Source organism: Camelina sativa, chromosome 20 (genome assembly GCF_030686135.1).
Source record: "Camelina sativa cultivar CO46 ecotype springtype chromosome 20, ASM3068613v1".
In the NCBI taxonomy this organism is placed as follows: Eukaryota; Viridiplantae; Streptophyta; class Magnoliopsida; order Brassicales; family Brassicaceae; genus Camelina; species Camelina sativa.
Window position 1 is genome coordinate 2,271,096 of NC_141899.1, and position 15,473 is coordinate 2,286,568.

The 15,473-nt window shown below is 36.0% G+C and overlaps 3 protein-coding genes and 2 pseudogenes across 5 annotated transcripts; 1 reads left to right on the forward strand and 4 right to left on the reverse strand.

The window, feature by feature from the left end:
* The first annotated feature begins 616 nt into the window (after positions 1–616).
* On the forward strand, positions 617–4,724 carry LOC104768795 (putative methyltransferase PMT12). Its single transcript, XM_010492848.3, has 9 exons — positions 617–1,780; positions 1,863–2,012; positions 2,107–2,377; positions 2,573–2,683; positions 2,976–3,135; positions 3,351–3,608; positions 3,700–3,822; positions 4,000–4,077; positions 4,178–4,724. Exons 1-9 carry the CDS (start codon positions 1,124–1,126, stop codon positions 4,449–4,451), a joined length of 2,082 nt encoding a protein of 693 aa, XP_010491150.1. The 5' UTR covers positions 617–1,123; the 3' UTR covers positions 4,452–4,724.
* On the reverse strand, positions 4,719–6,661 carry LOC104768797 (tropinone reductase homolog At5g06060-like; annotated as a pseudogene). The gene is made up of 5 exons (XR_015592668.1): positions 6,480–6,661; positions 5,976–6,164; positions 5,507–5,721; positions 5,316–5,422; positions 4,719–5,088 (listed from the first exon to the last, which is right to left on the reverse strand). The product of XR_015592668.1 is annotated as a tropinone reductase homolog At5g06060-like (transcript).
* A 52-nt stretch (positions 6,662–6,713) lies between these two features.
* Positions 6,714–8,683, reverse strand: LOC104768796 (tropinone reductase homolog At5g06060). Its single transcript, XM_010492849.3, has 5 exons — positions 8,455–8,683; positions 8,139–8,346; positions 7,525–7,741; positions 7,338–7,444; positions 6,714–7,101 (listed from the first exon to the last, which is right to left on the reverse strand). The coding sequence occupies exons 1-5, from the start codon at positions 8,523–8,525 to the stop codon at positions 6,916–6,918; spliced, it is 789 nt and encodes a 262-aa protein (XP_010491151.1). The 5' UTR covers positions 8,526–8,683; the 3' UTR covers positions 6,714–6,915.
* A 2,973-nt stretch (positions 8,684–11,656) lies between these two features.
* On the reverse strand, positions 11,657–12,641 carry LOC104768798 (putative transcriptional regulator RABBIT EARS pseudogene; annotated as a pseudogene). The gene has a single exon (XR_015592055.1). The product of XR_015592055.1 is annotated as a putative transcriptional regulator RABBIT EARS pseudogene (transcript).
* Positions 12,642–13,961: 1,320 nt separating this feature from the next.
* Positions 13,962–14,888, reverse strand: LOC104768799 (LOB domain-containing protein 33-like). Its single transcript, XM_087503391.1, has 2 exons — positions 14,577–14,888; positions 13,962–14,420 (listed from the first exon to the last, which is right to left on the reverse strand). The coding sequence occupies exons 1-2, from the start codon at positions 14,853–14,855 to the stop codon at positions 14,151–14,153; spliced, it is 549 nt and encodes a 182-aa protein (XP_087359517.1). The 5' UTR covers positions 14,856–14,888; the 3' UTR covers positions 13,962–14,150.
* Positions 14,889–15,473: the final 585 nt, after the last annotated feature.

The window sequence follows — 15,473 nt, forward strand, 5'->3', positions numbered from 1 at the left end:
CTTCTTCCACAACCAACCCGAAAGAGGAGATTGCCGTTGCACCTCGGCCTCATCAGCCGCAGCCGCAGTCACCGTTATTGATCACGAAACCGCAACCGCAGCAGCCATTACCACCAGCTTCATCTGAGATGCCTCTTGTCCATCCATGTTACAAAAGAGAAGACTATGAGAAAATGAGCAAAGAGAAAATAGATATATATGCTTCTAGCGACTTACGGAATCATGAGAGTGCACGGCGATTTAGCTTACCAAAGAGAGTTGGCTTACAACAACTTCTGTTGGAACATAATAACAACAAAAAGTCAGATGACGTAAAGCCTAACCGAAACTATACCGACGATTGGATTGTCGTCAACAGTGACCCCTAATCCTAACTGCTCATTCCATTGGTTTCAAGACAAAATATTAATGAAATTAAGTTTCATAATTTTTTTTAATAATTATTAGTTTCTAAAATAATTAATTTATTTTCTCTCTCTACATAATTATATAGAAAATTAGTATTTAATTTTTAAAAATTGTTAACTAATCAAAGTTATTACAGTAAATACTAAAATTTGATATTAATCCATATGATTTGTTTTTATTTATTAGATATTTAGATTTTTTTTTAAAAATATATACAATCATAATTTTTTTTACTATATTACAATTTTGGAGAAAACATCAAACATAAAAAAAAATATATATAAATCAAATTGATCTAAAATTACAAAGGAGGCAGAGCTCAATGGGGTGCAGATAAATCGAATCCTAATGAATAACATTCCTATAAAGATCTCTAACCTTGTGAGTTGTGATTGTTCTCTAAACATGCCAAATAAATCTCTAACCTAACCTGTCTTATATAAATAAAATATCTTAAATTTTTCTTTCCCTTAACAAAAAAAGTAACTAACCAAAATTGACTTGTGTCATTGACTCATTTGGATACATATCAAAATATATAATTGACGATAATAATAAAAAGAATAATATTGTAAATCATTTAACCGATAATAATAAAAAGAATTAGGTTGGGAGATCTCTTCATCACTACCAGTTTGAGAGGCTTCCCGGCAAAAAATAAAGAAACTTATTAGCAGCACTGCTTTAGCGTAATGTTTCTAAGAATCCGAAACTAATGACGCTCTTCGTTAGTAGCAATCTGTTAAGAAACTCTAGTTTCTTGAAGATCTCCGTCTTTGTTTTGATCTCCGTCGCTTGTTTCTTCCTCGGTAAGCATTGGTCTGAGGATGGCTTCCGCCGTCTTATATTCTTCTCCACCGAGCCTTCTCGATCCCCTATCGTCGCACTCTCACCTGATTTCGGAATTACGTATAATATCTCTGATTTGATCTACAAGAGTCACCCGATTTTGCCACCGTCTTCGTCACCACTCCCACCACCACCGCCGCCGCCGCCAGATTCTGTTGATTTGAAGGTGTTTGGGATCGTTAACGAGAATGGAACAATGTCTGATGAGTTCCAGATTGGGGATTACGATGCGGAGACGTTGGGGAATCAGACGGAGGTTGAGAGTAGTAGTAGTAGTGACGGCGGTGATAACAAATCTACCGCGGCTAGGGTTAGTTTGAGGCAATTCGAGATTTGTTCTGAGGATATGACGGAGTACATTCCTTGTTTGGATAACGTTGAAGCCATTCAAAGGCTCAATTCGACGGCGCGTGGTGAGCGGTTCGAGCGGAATTGTCCTGAAGAAGGGATGGGATTGAATTGCACCGTTCCTATTCCCAATGGTTACCGTTCTCCGATTCCGTGGCCAAGAAGCCGTGATGAGGTATCTGTGAAAGCTCTCTCTGTTTCTGATTTTGTTTTTGTTGTATTCACAATGGAAAGGTTCTGATTTTTGGTTTTAACAGGTGTGGTTCAACAATGTTCCACATACTCGACTTGCTGAAGATAAAGGTGGTCAAAACTGGATTTACAAAGAGAATGACAAATTCAAGTTTCCTGGTGGTGGTACTCAGTTTATACATGGGGCTGATCAGTACTTGGATCAGATCTCTCAGGTTAATTGATTTTTATTACTCAGAATGTAAAAAAATAAAATTTGCCTTTGTGTTCACTTGAATCTCATGTTTTTTTTTTTGGTTGTATGTGTAGATGATTCCTGATATCAGCTTTGGTAATCATACACGAATTGTTCTTGACATTGGATGTGGTGTGGCAAGTTTTGGTGCCTACTTAATGTCGCGAAATGTCTTGACTATGTCCATAGCTCCAAAAGATGTTCATGAGAACCAGATACAGTTTGCTCTTGAGCGTGGTGTTCCTGCAATGGTGGCAGCGTTCACAACACGTCGATTGTTGTACCCTAGCCAAGCTTTTGATTTGGTTCATTGTTCAAGATGTAGAATCAACTGGACTCGTGATGGTAGTATGCAAATCCTATCCCAGCGTTTTACTCTTTTGCTCTTTATAAAGCTATCGCTCTCTGTCCACTAGAGCTAAAATTGTGCTCTGCTTGCTCCTGTGTCATTTACTATCAAACTTTTAAGTAAAAGGTCAAACTGAAAACTAAGTTTGTACTGACAGATTCCCCTGTATTGTCATTTTCTTTCATATGAAGATGGGATCCTGCTCCTTGAAGTCAATAGGATGCTTCGTGCCGGGGGATATTTTGTTTGGGCAGCACAACCTGTATATAAGCATGAAAAAGTCTTGGAAGAACAGTGGGAAGGTATCATCCATGCAGCTTAATATTTCATTCTGCGTTTGGGAAGTGTTAGTTTTAGTGAGACAAGCATTCCAAACTCTCGATTTTTCTAGGGAGAAAGCTCTGAAAGCTACTACCTACACTAACTGCTCAATTTTAAATTTTATTTTAAATCCATAGTCTTGGTTCAGTTTGCCGATCAAAAGGCATTTAGAGCAAGTTTTCTTAGGTCCGCGAGGATATATATATAGTCTCTTATTTTAGACCAGGCTTGTTTGTGATTTAGTAAGATATATTTCTTTTTCATTTTTCCCAGAGATGTTAAACCTTACCACTAGGCTGTGCTGGGTTCTTGTAAAGAAGGAAGGATATATAGCTATCTGGCAGAAGCCTACAAATAACACTTGTTATCTAAGTCGTGCTGCTGGAGTCACTCCTCCTTTGTGCGATTCTAAAGATGACCCAGATAATGTTTGGTATGTTTGCGAAACCTTATATTTTCCACTTCTTTTAGCTGCCAAATTGAAAATTAACATCCAGAAACTGATTTGGTTCCCAATCTTGACACTGACCATTCGAATTGACTTGGTGGGCCTTGCTTCTGTTCTTTAGGCCAAAAATTTGTTTGATTCCGCAACTTCTTGTATCGTAGGATTTTGTCACCTCTAAACTGATTTTTTGATTAAGTTAGGTACGTAGATCTGAGGGCATGCATCACTAGGATTGAAGAAAATGGATATGGAGCAAATCTTGTTCCTTGGCCAGCCCGTTTACAGATCCCTCCGGATAGGCTGCAGACGATACAAATTGATTCTTACATTGCCCGAAAAGAGCTCTTTGAGGCTGAATCAAGGTACTGGAAAGAAATAATATCAAACTATGTAAATGCCCTACACTGGAACCAGATAGGACTAAGAAATGTCTTAGACATGAGAGCTGGATTTGGCGGGTATGTTTTTATCCTGCAATGATCAATCATATAGACACAACCGAAATGGCTGCTTCATATCTTACTGAATTATTTCTTCTGTTTTTGGCAGATTTGCGGCTGCATTAGCTGAGCTAAAGGTGGATTGCTGGGTTCTCAACGTTGTCCCAGTCAGCGGTCCCAACACATTGCCTGTTATATATGATCGTGGACTACTAGGAGTAATGCATGATTGGTACAAAGACTTCTTACTCTAAAAATACAACCGCAAATTTATAATATCGTTATCTCACGCAATGGTCTTTGATTGCTGTCACATTCTCTTCATTCTGAATTCTTTTTGAGCCCATAGATCACACAATAACATTTTATAAAGTGGCACTGCTTAAGACATTGATATTTTTCTTTTCAGGTGTGAACCGTTTGATACTTACCCAAGAACGTATGATTTGCTGCATGCTGCGGGTCTATTTTCCATTGAAAGAAAAAGGTAACAACAGCCACTTTGTTTTCCCAAAATGAATTATAATGTTCTTCAAGCCTTTTCCCATTGAAGTATTACACACTTTGTTTTGGTTGGTGGCCTTCAGGTGCAACATGACAACGATAATGCTAGAAATGGACCGGATTTTGAGACCTGGAGGACGTGTATACATACGGGATACCATCAATGTGATGAGTGAGCTTCAAGAGATTGGAAACGCTATGAGGTGGCACACGACCTTACGTGAAACTGCTGAAGGACCTCACGCAAGTTACAGAGTTCTCTTATGCGAAAAGCGGTTTGAATCGTCAGAGACGCATGAATCGTCAGAGACGCATCATACCAAGAAGAAGAGGAAGACTAAAGGAAAAAGAGCTTGACATGTCCATAGAATACAAGTGTTGGGCTACAATGATTAGTTTAGTAGGGAGGCTTTTGGAATTTTAGGAAAGTTAGGGACTCTAGAATAAACTAAGTTTTAGTTTGTAAGGGTTGCGGCGTTTTAAGTTTTCTCTTTCACGTTGATTGAAACCGGTTTAATCTTACTTAACCCAAATATTTCACCTGCTGTAATCTAGATAGAGTCGACAAGACAATACTATTGATCCATGATATTTATGGAATGTGTCAATGAAAATACTTATCTAAATCAATCACAAATGTTGTAAATCTATAAAACTGTTGCATAAGTGTACAGTACCTTGAATTGTTCAGTATTTTTAAAATACAAATGTGAGTATATTACTGCAGTTTTAAAGACGTCACAAAAACAAATTAAGGAAAGAAAAACACACAAGCAAAAACCTCATAGAACGGTGATTAGAATCTTGGCTACTTAACATAGCTGAAACCGTTGACGGTGAAGCCTCCATCAACGGAAATGACCTGTCCGGTAATGTAAGATGCTGCGGGAAGACAAAGGAAAGCAACCAGCGATGCGACTTCCTCTGGTTCTCCAACGCGGCCAAGTGGGGTTCGTGAAACTACCGCCTCCAAATAATCTTGCTTCTCAAGTAGCTGCACAAGAACATCATAACAATAGAGGCATCTTTTGTTATGTTCTGATATTCACACAACATCATCAAAATGGTCCTTTTTAGTCAAACCAATCAGGTTACAAATAAATTTTGATACGGTCTCATTTTATACATTTAGGTTCCCTTAATTTATATGCCTACTCTTTTTCTCCTACAACTTATCAGTCTAAGAATCTAAGTGAAACATTACACCATATGAGACCTCACCGATTCCACAAGTGAGGTCTTGATGTACCACGGCGCTACGCAATTGGTTCTGATGTTGTCGCTTGCCCACTCACAAGCTAGATTTCTTGTAAGCTGATTAAGTGCTCCTGGAAAAAAAACAACCGTAATTTAATCTACTATTACCTTCCTTTATTTTTGGTTTCTCTGAATAACGAAGAACATATATATACCTTTAGTTGCAGCATAGACAGATCCACCGCAACTCACCAGGCCAGAAACGGAGGAGATGAACACAATGTTACCAACCCCAGAAGCTTTTAGAATAAGGATGAGCAATTTGGGAAAAATGGAAAGCGGATTCTAAGTTAGTCGACATAATACTTGCATATTCTTCGCTTGAGTATTCAACTGTTGGTTTCCTGATATTAAACCCAACATTGTTTATCTGAATACAAAAACAAAGTTGAGAAATGTTCAGATGGGTGAAAAATGATTCAAACCCCTAACAGATGTTGCGTAATAGATGGCAAGATTACACATGAGATCCATCAAGAAAATTCTATCCAGCCTAACAAGCATCACTACGTATATCGTTCAACTAGAACTGTAGCAAACCTTGCATTACAAGTAGTGAAAACGACATAACCTAAACATACAGAGCATTAAAGGCAAAACCTTAAGCAGGAGAAGGGAACTTACAAGGATGTTGAGCTTCCCACTGAAGGCAGACGAAACATCTTGAATCAACTTATCCCTCTGATCCTTAACCGAAGCATCACAAAACCATTCGATTTCCAATCATCCAAGCATGCATTTAGCTCATCTTGGTTCCTTGAACATGTATGAACTTTCGCACCGAATCTTGCTAGTTCCTCCACTACTGCTCGCCTGAAGAGTATATTTATATACCCAGAGAATTATGAATTCAATACTCATTCAATCACTTCCATGATCAGAAAACAAAAGTCAATCTGGAGATACAACAGTTTTATCAAACAAACCTAGTTTCACTATATAAAAGTTTCGAAACAATCACAGGATAAACCAAACCATGCAACCAACAACAAAACACAAAACGAAAATAAGTGGCAGAACTCAGAGGTCTTAACCCAAAAAGAACTTGACCGCGGCGAGAAAAAAAAAGGGAGTTTTGTGAGCCGTGGGATAATGGAAGCGCGAATAGGAAAGAGAGGATAGACAAACCCGATTCCACGAGTCCCGCCGGTAACCAGAGCAGTTTTTCCGGCGAGGGACCATCTTTTGTCAGTCTCCATTGTCACGCTCACGCAATCTCCTCCAGGGATCTCCCCAACCGTATCTTCCCGGGTGTCCGAGTCAACTCCGGTGGAGATATTACTATTGGGCCTCAACTCATATAGGCCCATTTATGATCTCATTATGTATATGACACAAAGTTGTTAATCTTGCTACATAAGCTGGTGCGTAACTGTGCCTTGATTTATTTACTGACCGTTTTTATTTTATAATACAAATGTGAGGATTATTACACAACTTTGAAGAAGGCACAAGCACCAAAAAACAAAACCAGGAAACAAAGGACAAACGACAGCAACAAGAAAAAACCTCAGTGAACGGATTCTTACTTTATTAGTAAAGTGTGGTTATGAGAGGTGTTTGGCTACTGTACATAGCTGAAACCGTTGACTGTGAATCCTCCATCAACGGATATGACCTGTCCCGTAATGTAGGAGGCTGCCGGAAGGCAAAGGAAAGCAACCAGCGACGCGACTTCCTCTGGTTCTCCAACCCGACCGAGTGGGGTCCGCGATACTACCGCATCCACGAACTCTTTCTTCTCAAGCAGCTGCATAACAACATACAAAATAACATACTCCTATAATCTTTGATTATCTTCTGATCTTGACATAACATCATCCGGGTTATAAATGCATTTTGATTTGCTATTAGTTTAAACATTTTGGATCAGTTTGATTTATGTGCTAACCCATACTCTTTTTTCTCCTACAACTTTATCAATCTAAGTGAAACAATGTTCCATATGCATTATTTTAGGACATAGTAGAGTATGGAAAACGTTACCGTTTCCACCAGTGAGGTCTTGATATACCACGGGGCCACGCAATTAGTTCTGATGTTGTCGCTTGCCCATTCACAAGCTAGATTTCTTGTAAGCTGATTAAGTGCTCCTGAGAAAACAACTCTCACGTTACCTACTTTTACCCTATTTTATATTTGGTTTTCTGTGAATTAAAGAACATAAACTCACCTTTAGTTGCACCATAGATAGATCCACTGGAAAGATGCACAAGGCCAGCAACAGAGGAGATGAACACAACGTTTCCGACACCAGATGCTTTAAGAAGAGGATGAGCAATTTGAGATAAATGGAAAGCGGATTCTAAGTTGGTCGACATGATTTTCGCATAATCCTCGCTTGAGTATTCAACTGTTGGTTTCCTGATATTAGTTCCAACATTGTTTATCTGAATACAAAACAAAGTTGAGAAAGTTTCATAAGGGCAACGAATGGATTCAAAAACCCACTAAACTTATAATGCCGCTAATGTTAACCATGATATATAATAACAGATGTTGCATAATAGATGGAACTTACAAGATGAGACACAACAAGAAAAAACGTAAGCCTTACATTAGAATTGACAGATAGCTGATCATTCAAGGCTAGACCATTTCAAATGCTAAGACCAAACAAATATAGAAACTTGATAAAAGTGTGGCAGATTGGTTCGAATAATGTTCAGCCAGATACAAATACAAGGATGCCAAGCTAATACCATATACAAGTTCAAGATTGGTTTGGTGATGTGTAGAAACCTCATCAAAAAAAGATATATAAAACATTATGCGAAGGGAACTTACAAGGATGTTGAGCTTCCCACTGAAGGCAGAAGAAACATCCTGAATCAACTTATCCCTCTGATCCTTAACCGAAGCATCACAAACCGAACCAGACACCACAAAACCATTGGATTTCCAATCATTCAAGCATGCGTTTAGCTCATCCTGGTTCCTTGAACAAGTATGAACTTTCGCACCGAATCTTGCTAGTTCCTCCACTACTGCTCGCCTAAAGAGATTACGAATTCAATAGACTCATGCAATCAAACTACGAATTCTTCATTAGTTGTTTAGTGTCGCTATTATCAGAAATCGGAGAAATAGAGGAGAGACAAACCCGATTCCACGAGTACCGCCGGTTACCAGAGCGGTTTTGCCGGCGAGTGTCCACCTTTGGTTAGCCTCCATTGTCACGCACTCTCCTCCTCCTTGGAATCTCTCTCACTTACTTGTGTGGTGTGAGCGTCAGTGAACTAAACCGACGGTTAATATATATTTCTACTGGGCCTCGACTCACGATGGGTCTTCTCACAGCCCATTATGTTCTCGAGTCTACCTTCAAAAATACCCTAGTTTTGCGGCTATGACTTCTTCTGTTAAAAATTATTTTTTATTTTTTTCTTATATTTTCCTGTTTTTTTTGTTGTATTTGTTTTCTCTCGTGATTTTTTAAAACAATTACAATGTATTAATTATAGGCAAATCATAAACGAATTGAAGAGAACATAATATTTGTATGTTAAACTTTTCTACATCACCTTTTTTTATTTTTTTCACTTTGCATACTTTTCTTTTGGTTTCATTTATCATTTCTATATTTATTTACTAATATGACCTATATTCGTTATCTCGATGGACTATAAGTACATAATGTGAAATCACACGTGAAATCTTGTTAATCTCATCCAATTGATTTCCCATGGGATCGTCGGGTAACTAAGAAAGCATTTATATATTTATATGAAAACTAGCATGGAAAGTGAAGTAAAACTACATGAAACAAAACAATGAACAAGGTGAAATACTAATTAAAATTTTCAATTAATTAGATTTCAAAATATTTATAAAAAAATAAACTATTTACAAAGAACTATTTTAAATATTATTTATTACTATTTTATTGCATCTCCAAATCATATTTATGGAATTTAAATGGAGTTACTGACAATGTGGTGGACATTTTCATCACATTATAAGATTTGCCTTGACGGTGGAGCGGTTATACACCTCGGCTGTTTATGTCTGGGTGAGATGTCTCTTGCACATACATATTTGTATAGTATTTGAATTACAAGAGATGCAAGATTTGCAGCACTGAAGCTTCAAATATTCATTTTTTTTTTTTCCTTGTTTGGTTTCGTTAGTTTTGTTGTTGTTCCATTTCTGTATTTTGGGTACTGTTAATAAGTAACAAAATCATGCTCTCAAGATAGAGCTAAGTAGTGTTTATAATTTTCTAAACCACGGTCTTTTATACTGACCAATCCATCAAATAATTGCAACGATATAGAGTCGGCTCAATAAAACTGAGGTAGAAAAAAAAAACTCTTTTGTTTAAAAAATTGTGGTTCTCCCATTTGACTTTGTATGCATATTGATGCACACGGTTTCTGAAAGTGTAATGCGAAGAAGCACAAAAGCAGAACCAAAAAAGGAAAGTACATTGAAACAAGAGGAAACAAAAGGTTACTAAATTAGTAAATTCTAATGGACAAATCATTTTAAAAAAGAACTAACCAGAAAAAATGAATGTTGATGAATAATGAGAAAGGGAAGCATGAGCATGTGCATGTGCATTCTGAGCTCTCCATTAAAACCTCTATCTCTCTCTCTCTGTATTATCTTGTTTTTACACTAAAGAAGTCACCTATTTTGCAACTCTATCTCCGAACCTTCCACTTTCCTATTGTATGCATTTTCGATATAAATAAGACCTCTTGACAATAGATATGTAATGATGGCGCAACTTCAAGTTGAGTTTCTTGAATGGGAAAGCAAAACAACAGAGAATATAGACTTTTCACTTTACATGTTTGTGTATATAGGTTTTGTATATCAACACACACCTAAATGACCTTGGGGTACTATGAAAACACATATATTGTATAACTGGATATCTTCAATAGTGCATCAAAACCTAAAATTGTATTTGTTTGCCTAGAAAAAAAAAACGAAATCACCAATTTATCTTCAAACTATGTAAAAAAAATAACTGAGAGGAAACTAAATATGAAAAAAATAAAAATAAAGTAAAAGAATGAAATTGAGAATGAGAAGAAGAGCACATTGAATATTTAGAAGCAGAGTTTCCTAAAGAGGAAATGATGGTACAGCTGGTAGTTACAAGTTATGACATAAATTCCTTTTTTACATTCGCTTCTTTACATTTTTTTTGTTGAGTTAACTTCACCTTCTTCTTTGCAGTTGCAGAGCAGAGTCTGTGGGTTTTTTTTAATTAATTCTCTGTTTTTTTTTTTTTTTTTTTTGTGGGTAGACTTTTAAGTTCAGTTTGGTTTCGATGCTTCGTAATATTTCATGAGGTTTCCTCTTTTAGACAACGTTGAAATTCGATGCCTCTCCCTTTTAAAACCATATTTTCCTTTATAAACCATCGGTTTCATTCTTTCTTTCTCTTTTCTTTTTTTTTTCCTTTCCAAAAGAAGAGAAAAAGGTAATGTAAAATAAGTTCAACATACAAACGTTAGCGTATGTTTATATAAGGAGCTGTAAATTGTGAAAAGACCACTCTCACTTCCTTCTATTAGTTTTTTTTACCCTTCTCCTCGTAGTCGGTACTAGTCCCACGTATAGTCAGAACAGAATATATGTATGTGACTGTGTTAATACTAATAATATGTTCATATCTGTTGAGTTGGTGTGAACAAATAATAATCATCTGTTCCCGCATATGCTCATTACATTCCTATTTAATTCGACCATAAAGACTTTGATAGTCCATTTTCCTGTTTATCAAGAGAAATAATGGGGGAAAAATATTTATTACTGTTCAGTATATGTTTCCTGATACAGTTTTATTGATGTGTATAATTACAAAAACCTGTTAGAAAAGTAAATTTTCGAGGTTCCAACTATTTCCAAACATATAAAAACACAATGATCATACTGTTTTAATGTGCCAACCACTGATATAGCCATAGATGTAAAATTGTTTAATTTAGATTTGGACATCTGTAAAAAAGCTTATAGTAGAAATTGATTACGTTTCCGCTATTTTACAAGTAAGATCCCAATTATAGGCTAAATACACTATACCAGTTCTTAAGATTACAGTTAGGTACGTCAGACAATTTATGTTTGTTTCTAATTTATTTTTATTTTTTCATTGTAAGACTATGTGTATTGGCGCAGTTCACATGGGTTTACCAGGGACCAGGGTAATTTTCATCAACAATTTTTTTTTTTTTTTTTGCCAACCAATGATTAATTTATATTTAAGTTTTTTATCACCAACAAAAACTCAAGCAACTACAATCTTTTGAAGAGGTTACATCATTCGTAAGAATTTAGAAAAAGGAAAAAAAATTAAAATATCGAAATAATATTATATATTGAATTAGAGCAGAGACTATATTTTGACTTTTTTCCATAAGATAAAAATATTACTATATCAAAGGCAACACTACAGAACCTACTCTCTTTTCACTCTTGAGATTAGAGACAGTTTAACTTCTTCTTTTTGGCAATCTCATTTAACTATATATTATTACTCTTTTTTATTATTTAGGCTAGTTAACCTTTGGCGGATCAGCTCCTAGCCTTAGCTCAAGATCCAACTCATCGTGATGACCGTTGATCTTGGAAACTCCAATGACTAACCCTAACATCATTGGAAATCTTGAAATATCCGTCTTTGCCCTTTTCCATGACGACGATGATCCGTTGATTAGTTGCTTCTTCCGAGGATCAAACTCAGAACTCAGTAGACCGACCGATAAGTCAGTCTTGACTCCATCATTGTCATGCTCAGCTCTTTTCGTAGGATTTTCTAAAACATTGTTACTACAGACATCACTTATCTCTCTCTTAGTTCCAGTAGGCTTTCTTGATTCTTCTTGGACAAGAACCTTCGATCCCACGTCAAGAACTTGTTGTGGTTGTTGTTGATGACGATCATACCCAGGAGGCGTGGCTTGGTCAGTTGATGAAGGTGATAAAGATTGTTGTTTGAGTCGAGCTCGGTCTCTTCGATGAACGTTCATGTGACCGCCTAGTGCCTGCGCCGACTTGAACTCTCTCCCGCAAAAGCTGCATGAGTAAGACCTCGGCGGCCACATGCAACCGCCTCCGCCTCCATACTCCTCAACCGCCAACGCTCCCTCTTCCCCAAACGGCCAGAAGAAAGGCGCGTCCGAAGATGGCTTCGTCACCACCGGTCTAAGCTTCATTGACATCAAGCATTTGCCTCTCTCCATCACACACAAACATGGACGCATATATAGATGTAAGATTTGTATATATATATTAGTAGAAGATAATTAAGAGAGTTTTTGTTTTGTTGGAGAGAAGTATGTAGATTTACACGCACGTAGACATATATAAAGAGAGACGCATATAGATATATGTGTATTTGAGTATATGTTAATTTAAAGCATTGAATGTGAGAAAGCTACGTCGAGAACCATGAGTAAATAGGGAGAGACTTTGATGGGGAAAATTCTTTTTTACTTTAGTTACTCGTATGTCTTCGCTCTATATATCTAATATACTATTAAATATTTAGATATTAATTACATTAGTTGGCGAGCTTTGATTCGATAGTAGCTAAATTAATTGCCAATCGCAACTCAAGTTTTCCACGAGTCTACAAAATTAATAAGTTAGAGTCGATATTTTATGCTAACCCCCTAATAATATGACAAAAACTATGGTTTAGTTTGAAATATATATATTGGAGAACAACATGTTATTAGTCATTTTAATGGAGTCTAAAACATACACCATCTACGGTATATGGCTGTGCGGTGATGACTACAGTGGACCAACTAACTAATTTATTATTTATATAAGACAATGGAGCCGTGGGATACTGACATTAATTATGCTATCTTGTGATTATCTACAATTATTATACAGATGATAAGTAGAGATCTTCGCCTGAAATTTAGATTATTTTTTTATAAAGATGTTAATTGAAAGACTCATATGTCAAGAGATTCTACCTAGAATTTGTCTCCATATTACGGGTTTTCAGACAGTAAGAGAGAAACAAACAAAACGAGATTGGAGTACAAAGTATCCAAACTGAGGTGACTTAATTAAAACGCCAAAATATACGAAAACATACGATTATTATATGTGATAAAACGCCAAAACATGAATTTCGTTTTCGATTGTGTAGTTTAGTGATTTTGTTGAGTGTATTGTATCAAAAATGTTTTGATGAGGAATCTTTACATACATATAGGACTAAAGCGGATTTTAGGCTTAAGGTTTGCCTATATACTTAGAGCCAATTAATGGGCTCCTAAGAAAATACTATTAGACTTTGATATTGGAGCTAAATATATTTTACGTACACTAACTAAGATGATAATTCTACACGGCTTTTAGTACTTTAATACAAATGAATTATTCGAGAGAATTATAAAAGGGTAATTGACAAAAATATGTGTACTGTACGCTTAATTTGTTAAGTAGAATGTAAAAAAGAAAAAAAAAAATCCGCCAAGGAAAAGAAAAGAGATAGCTATCAAGAGCTAATTATGTTAAAAAGCCAATATATCGCATATTAAAGAAATATTACATTACATCAATTAGAACATAACCCAATGATAAACAAACATTTTTACATATAGAGAGACCCATCATTAAAAAAAAACTAAATACATATTTTTTAATAATCCAATTTTAATTGGGGAATTAAGATCTACTTAACCCTTAGCAAATTGCATATGATAAGTAAGGCGAATGTAAAAAGACCGACAAAGAAACAATACAAAAACCAGATTTATCATAACAACAAAACCATGCATGCTTTCCATCTTTTATGGGTCGATCATTTCCAGTTCGTGTCTAATTATGTGGTGCGTAATAATAATCCATGTCCTGAAGCCATGTATGATTCACGAGCGTTTCCTCTGAGTTCGTGAAGAACCCATCAAGGCAGTTTCTTCCTTCTTCATTGTAGTTCAAAAGACTCTCGTCGACGAAACTGGTCGTATCCATTGTCATCTGATTCACAAACTCCGGTACGTTGTTAAGTTGTGATCCGTTTTGATTAGAGTATGAGAAATTCGTCATCTGTGATCCAAGAAACTCAATTTCCTCTTGCAAAGTCACCACCTAATAAACCAAACCCACGAAGCAACGAACGTGATCAGACAGACTGTTCAAAGAAAAATCAAACCTTGATTTACATATACATATCAAACAGAATCTACTCGTAAGTCTTAACTCTCAACAAGTATTAAATATTATCGTAAAAAAAAACAAAGAGACCTGTTGATGAAGAGCGAAGATGTGAGCAACGCAGCCATAAACAGGATCACGCATGCGTGAAAGAGCCTCGTAGGAGATGGTGATAGCAGCGACGCTTCTTTGATGTAGAGGCAATTGAAGCAGATGCTTCGAGACATTGCTTGCGCCGAAGACTTTGTGGACCGCTGCAAAATGGGACGATGCTTCTTCGTAGCTGAAGTAAGGCGAGAAGACGCAGTCGCGGTTGCACTTCCTCCTTAGGAACTTGCATGCTCCACAAGATGATCCGTGACCTGCCATTTTTTTTGTTTCTTTTGCTTTTACTCTGTTTTGTTTTGTGGTTTTACCTTTTGTAAGATTGAGACAAATCATGTTGGTTTTTATAAGCCCCACCACTAAAAGTTATTGAAAGAACGGCAAAAGAGTTTTTGAGATAAACATCAATCACTTTTGTTATCTTTAATATTTTTTCCTGTACTTGAATAAATCAATCATTCTCATTGCTAGATGAAAGGTACCAGTTTCATAAAAATTATAATTAAATCAAAATTTTCACATAATAGTTGTGAAACGCTAATACATATGGTTTTTAGTACGTACATGTATTGTATATGGAAGTTACTGACAGATTCCCGTGGTATATGGGTATTCATAATTTAAAATTTGAATATAACTTTACATTTAAATGATATCGTCAAAACTACTATAGGTAATTACTTTGATCAATATTTTTCTGTCATTTTCAACTAACAATTTAATGCTTGTCATTTTCTTAAATAAAAGCTTCTTGATTGTCATACTCCGAAATATATATATATATATATATATATATATATATTGTAGATTAATATCATATGTAGTAGTATTAACTATACATTTTTCATTTCCGGCCAAAAAAAAAAAGAACCTAGACATTTT

What these genes read in the sequence shown, in the direction of transcription:
- LOC104768796 (XM_010492849.3), bottom strand. Translation starts at nt 8,525, where the DNA reads ATGGAGGCTAACCAAAGGTGGACACTCGCCGGCAAAACCGCTCTGGTA. An exon ending in GGCGGTACTCGTGGAATCGG is followed by an intron (nt 8,347 to 8,454) that starts GTTTGTCTCTCC and finishes TAATCTCTTTAG; the next exon opens with GCGAGCAGTAGTGGAGGAAC. An exon ending in GTGGGAAGCTCAACATCCTT is followed by an intron (nt 7,742 to 8,138) that starts GTAAGTTCCCTT and finishes TTTTGTATTCAG; the next exon opens with ATAAACAATGTTGGAACTAA.
- LOC104768799 (XM_087503391.1), bottom strand. Translation starts at nt 14,855, where the DNA reads ATGGCAGGTCACGGATCATCTTGTGGAGCATGCAAGTTCCTAAGGAGG. An exon ending in TCTTCGCTCTTCATCAACAG is followed by an intron (nt 14,421 to 14,576) that starts GTCTCTTTGTTT and finishes TTGGTTTATTAG; the next exon opens with GTGGTGACTTTGCAAGAGGA.
- LOC104768795 (XM_010492848.3), top strand. Translation starts at nt 1,124, where the DNA reads ATGACGCTCTTCGTTAGTAGCAATCTGTTAAGAAACTCTAGTTTCTTG. An exon ending in CTTGGAAGAACAGTGGGAAG is followed by an intron (nt 2,684 to 2,975) that starts GTATCATCCATG and finishes CATTTTTCCCAG; the next exon opens with AGATGTTAAACCTTACCACT. An exon ending in GATGACCCAGATAATGTTTG is followed by an intron (nt 3,136 to 3,350) that starts GTATGTTTGCGA and finishes TGATTAAGTTAG; the next exon opens with GTACGTAGATCTGAGGGCAT.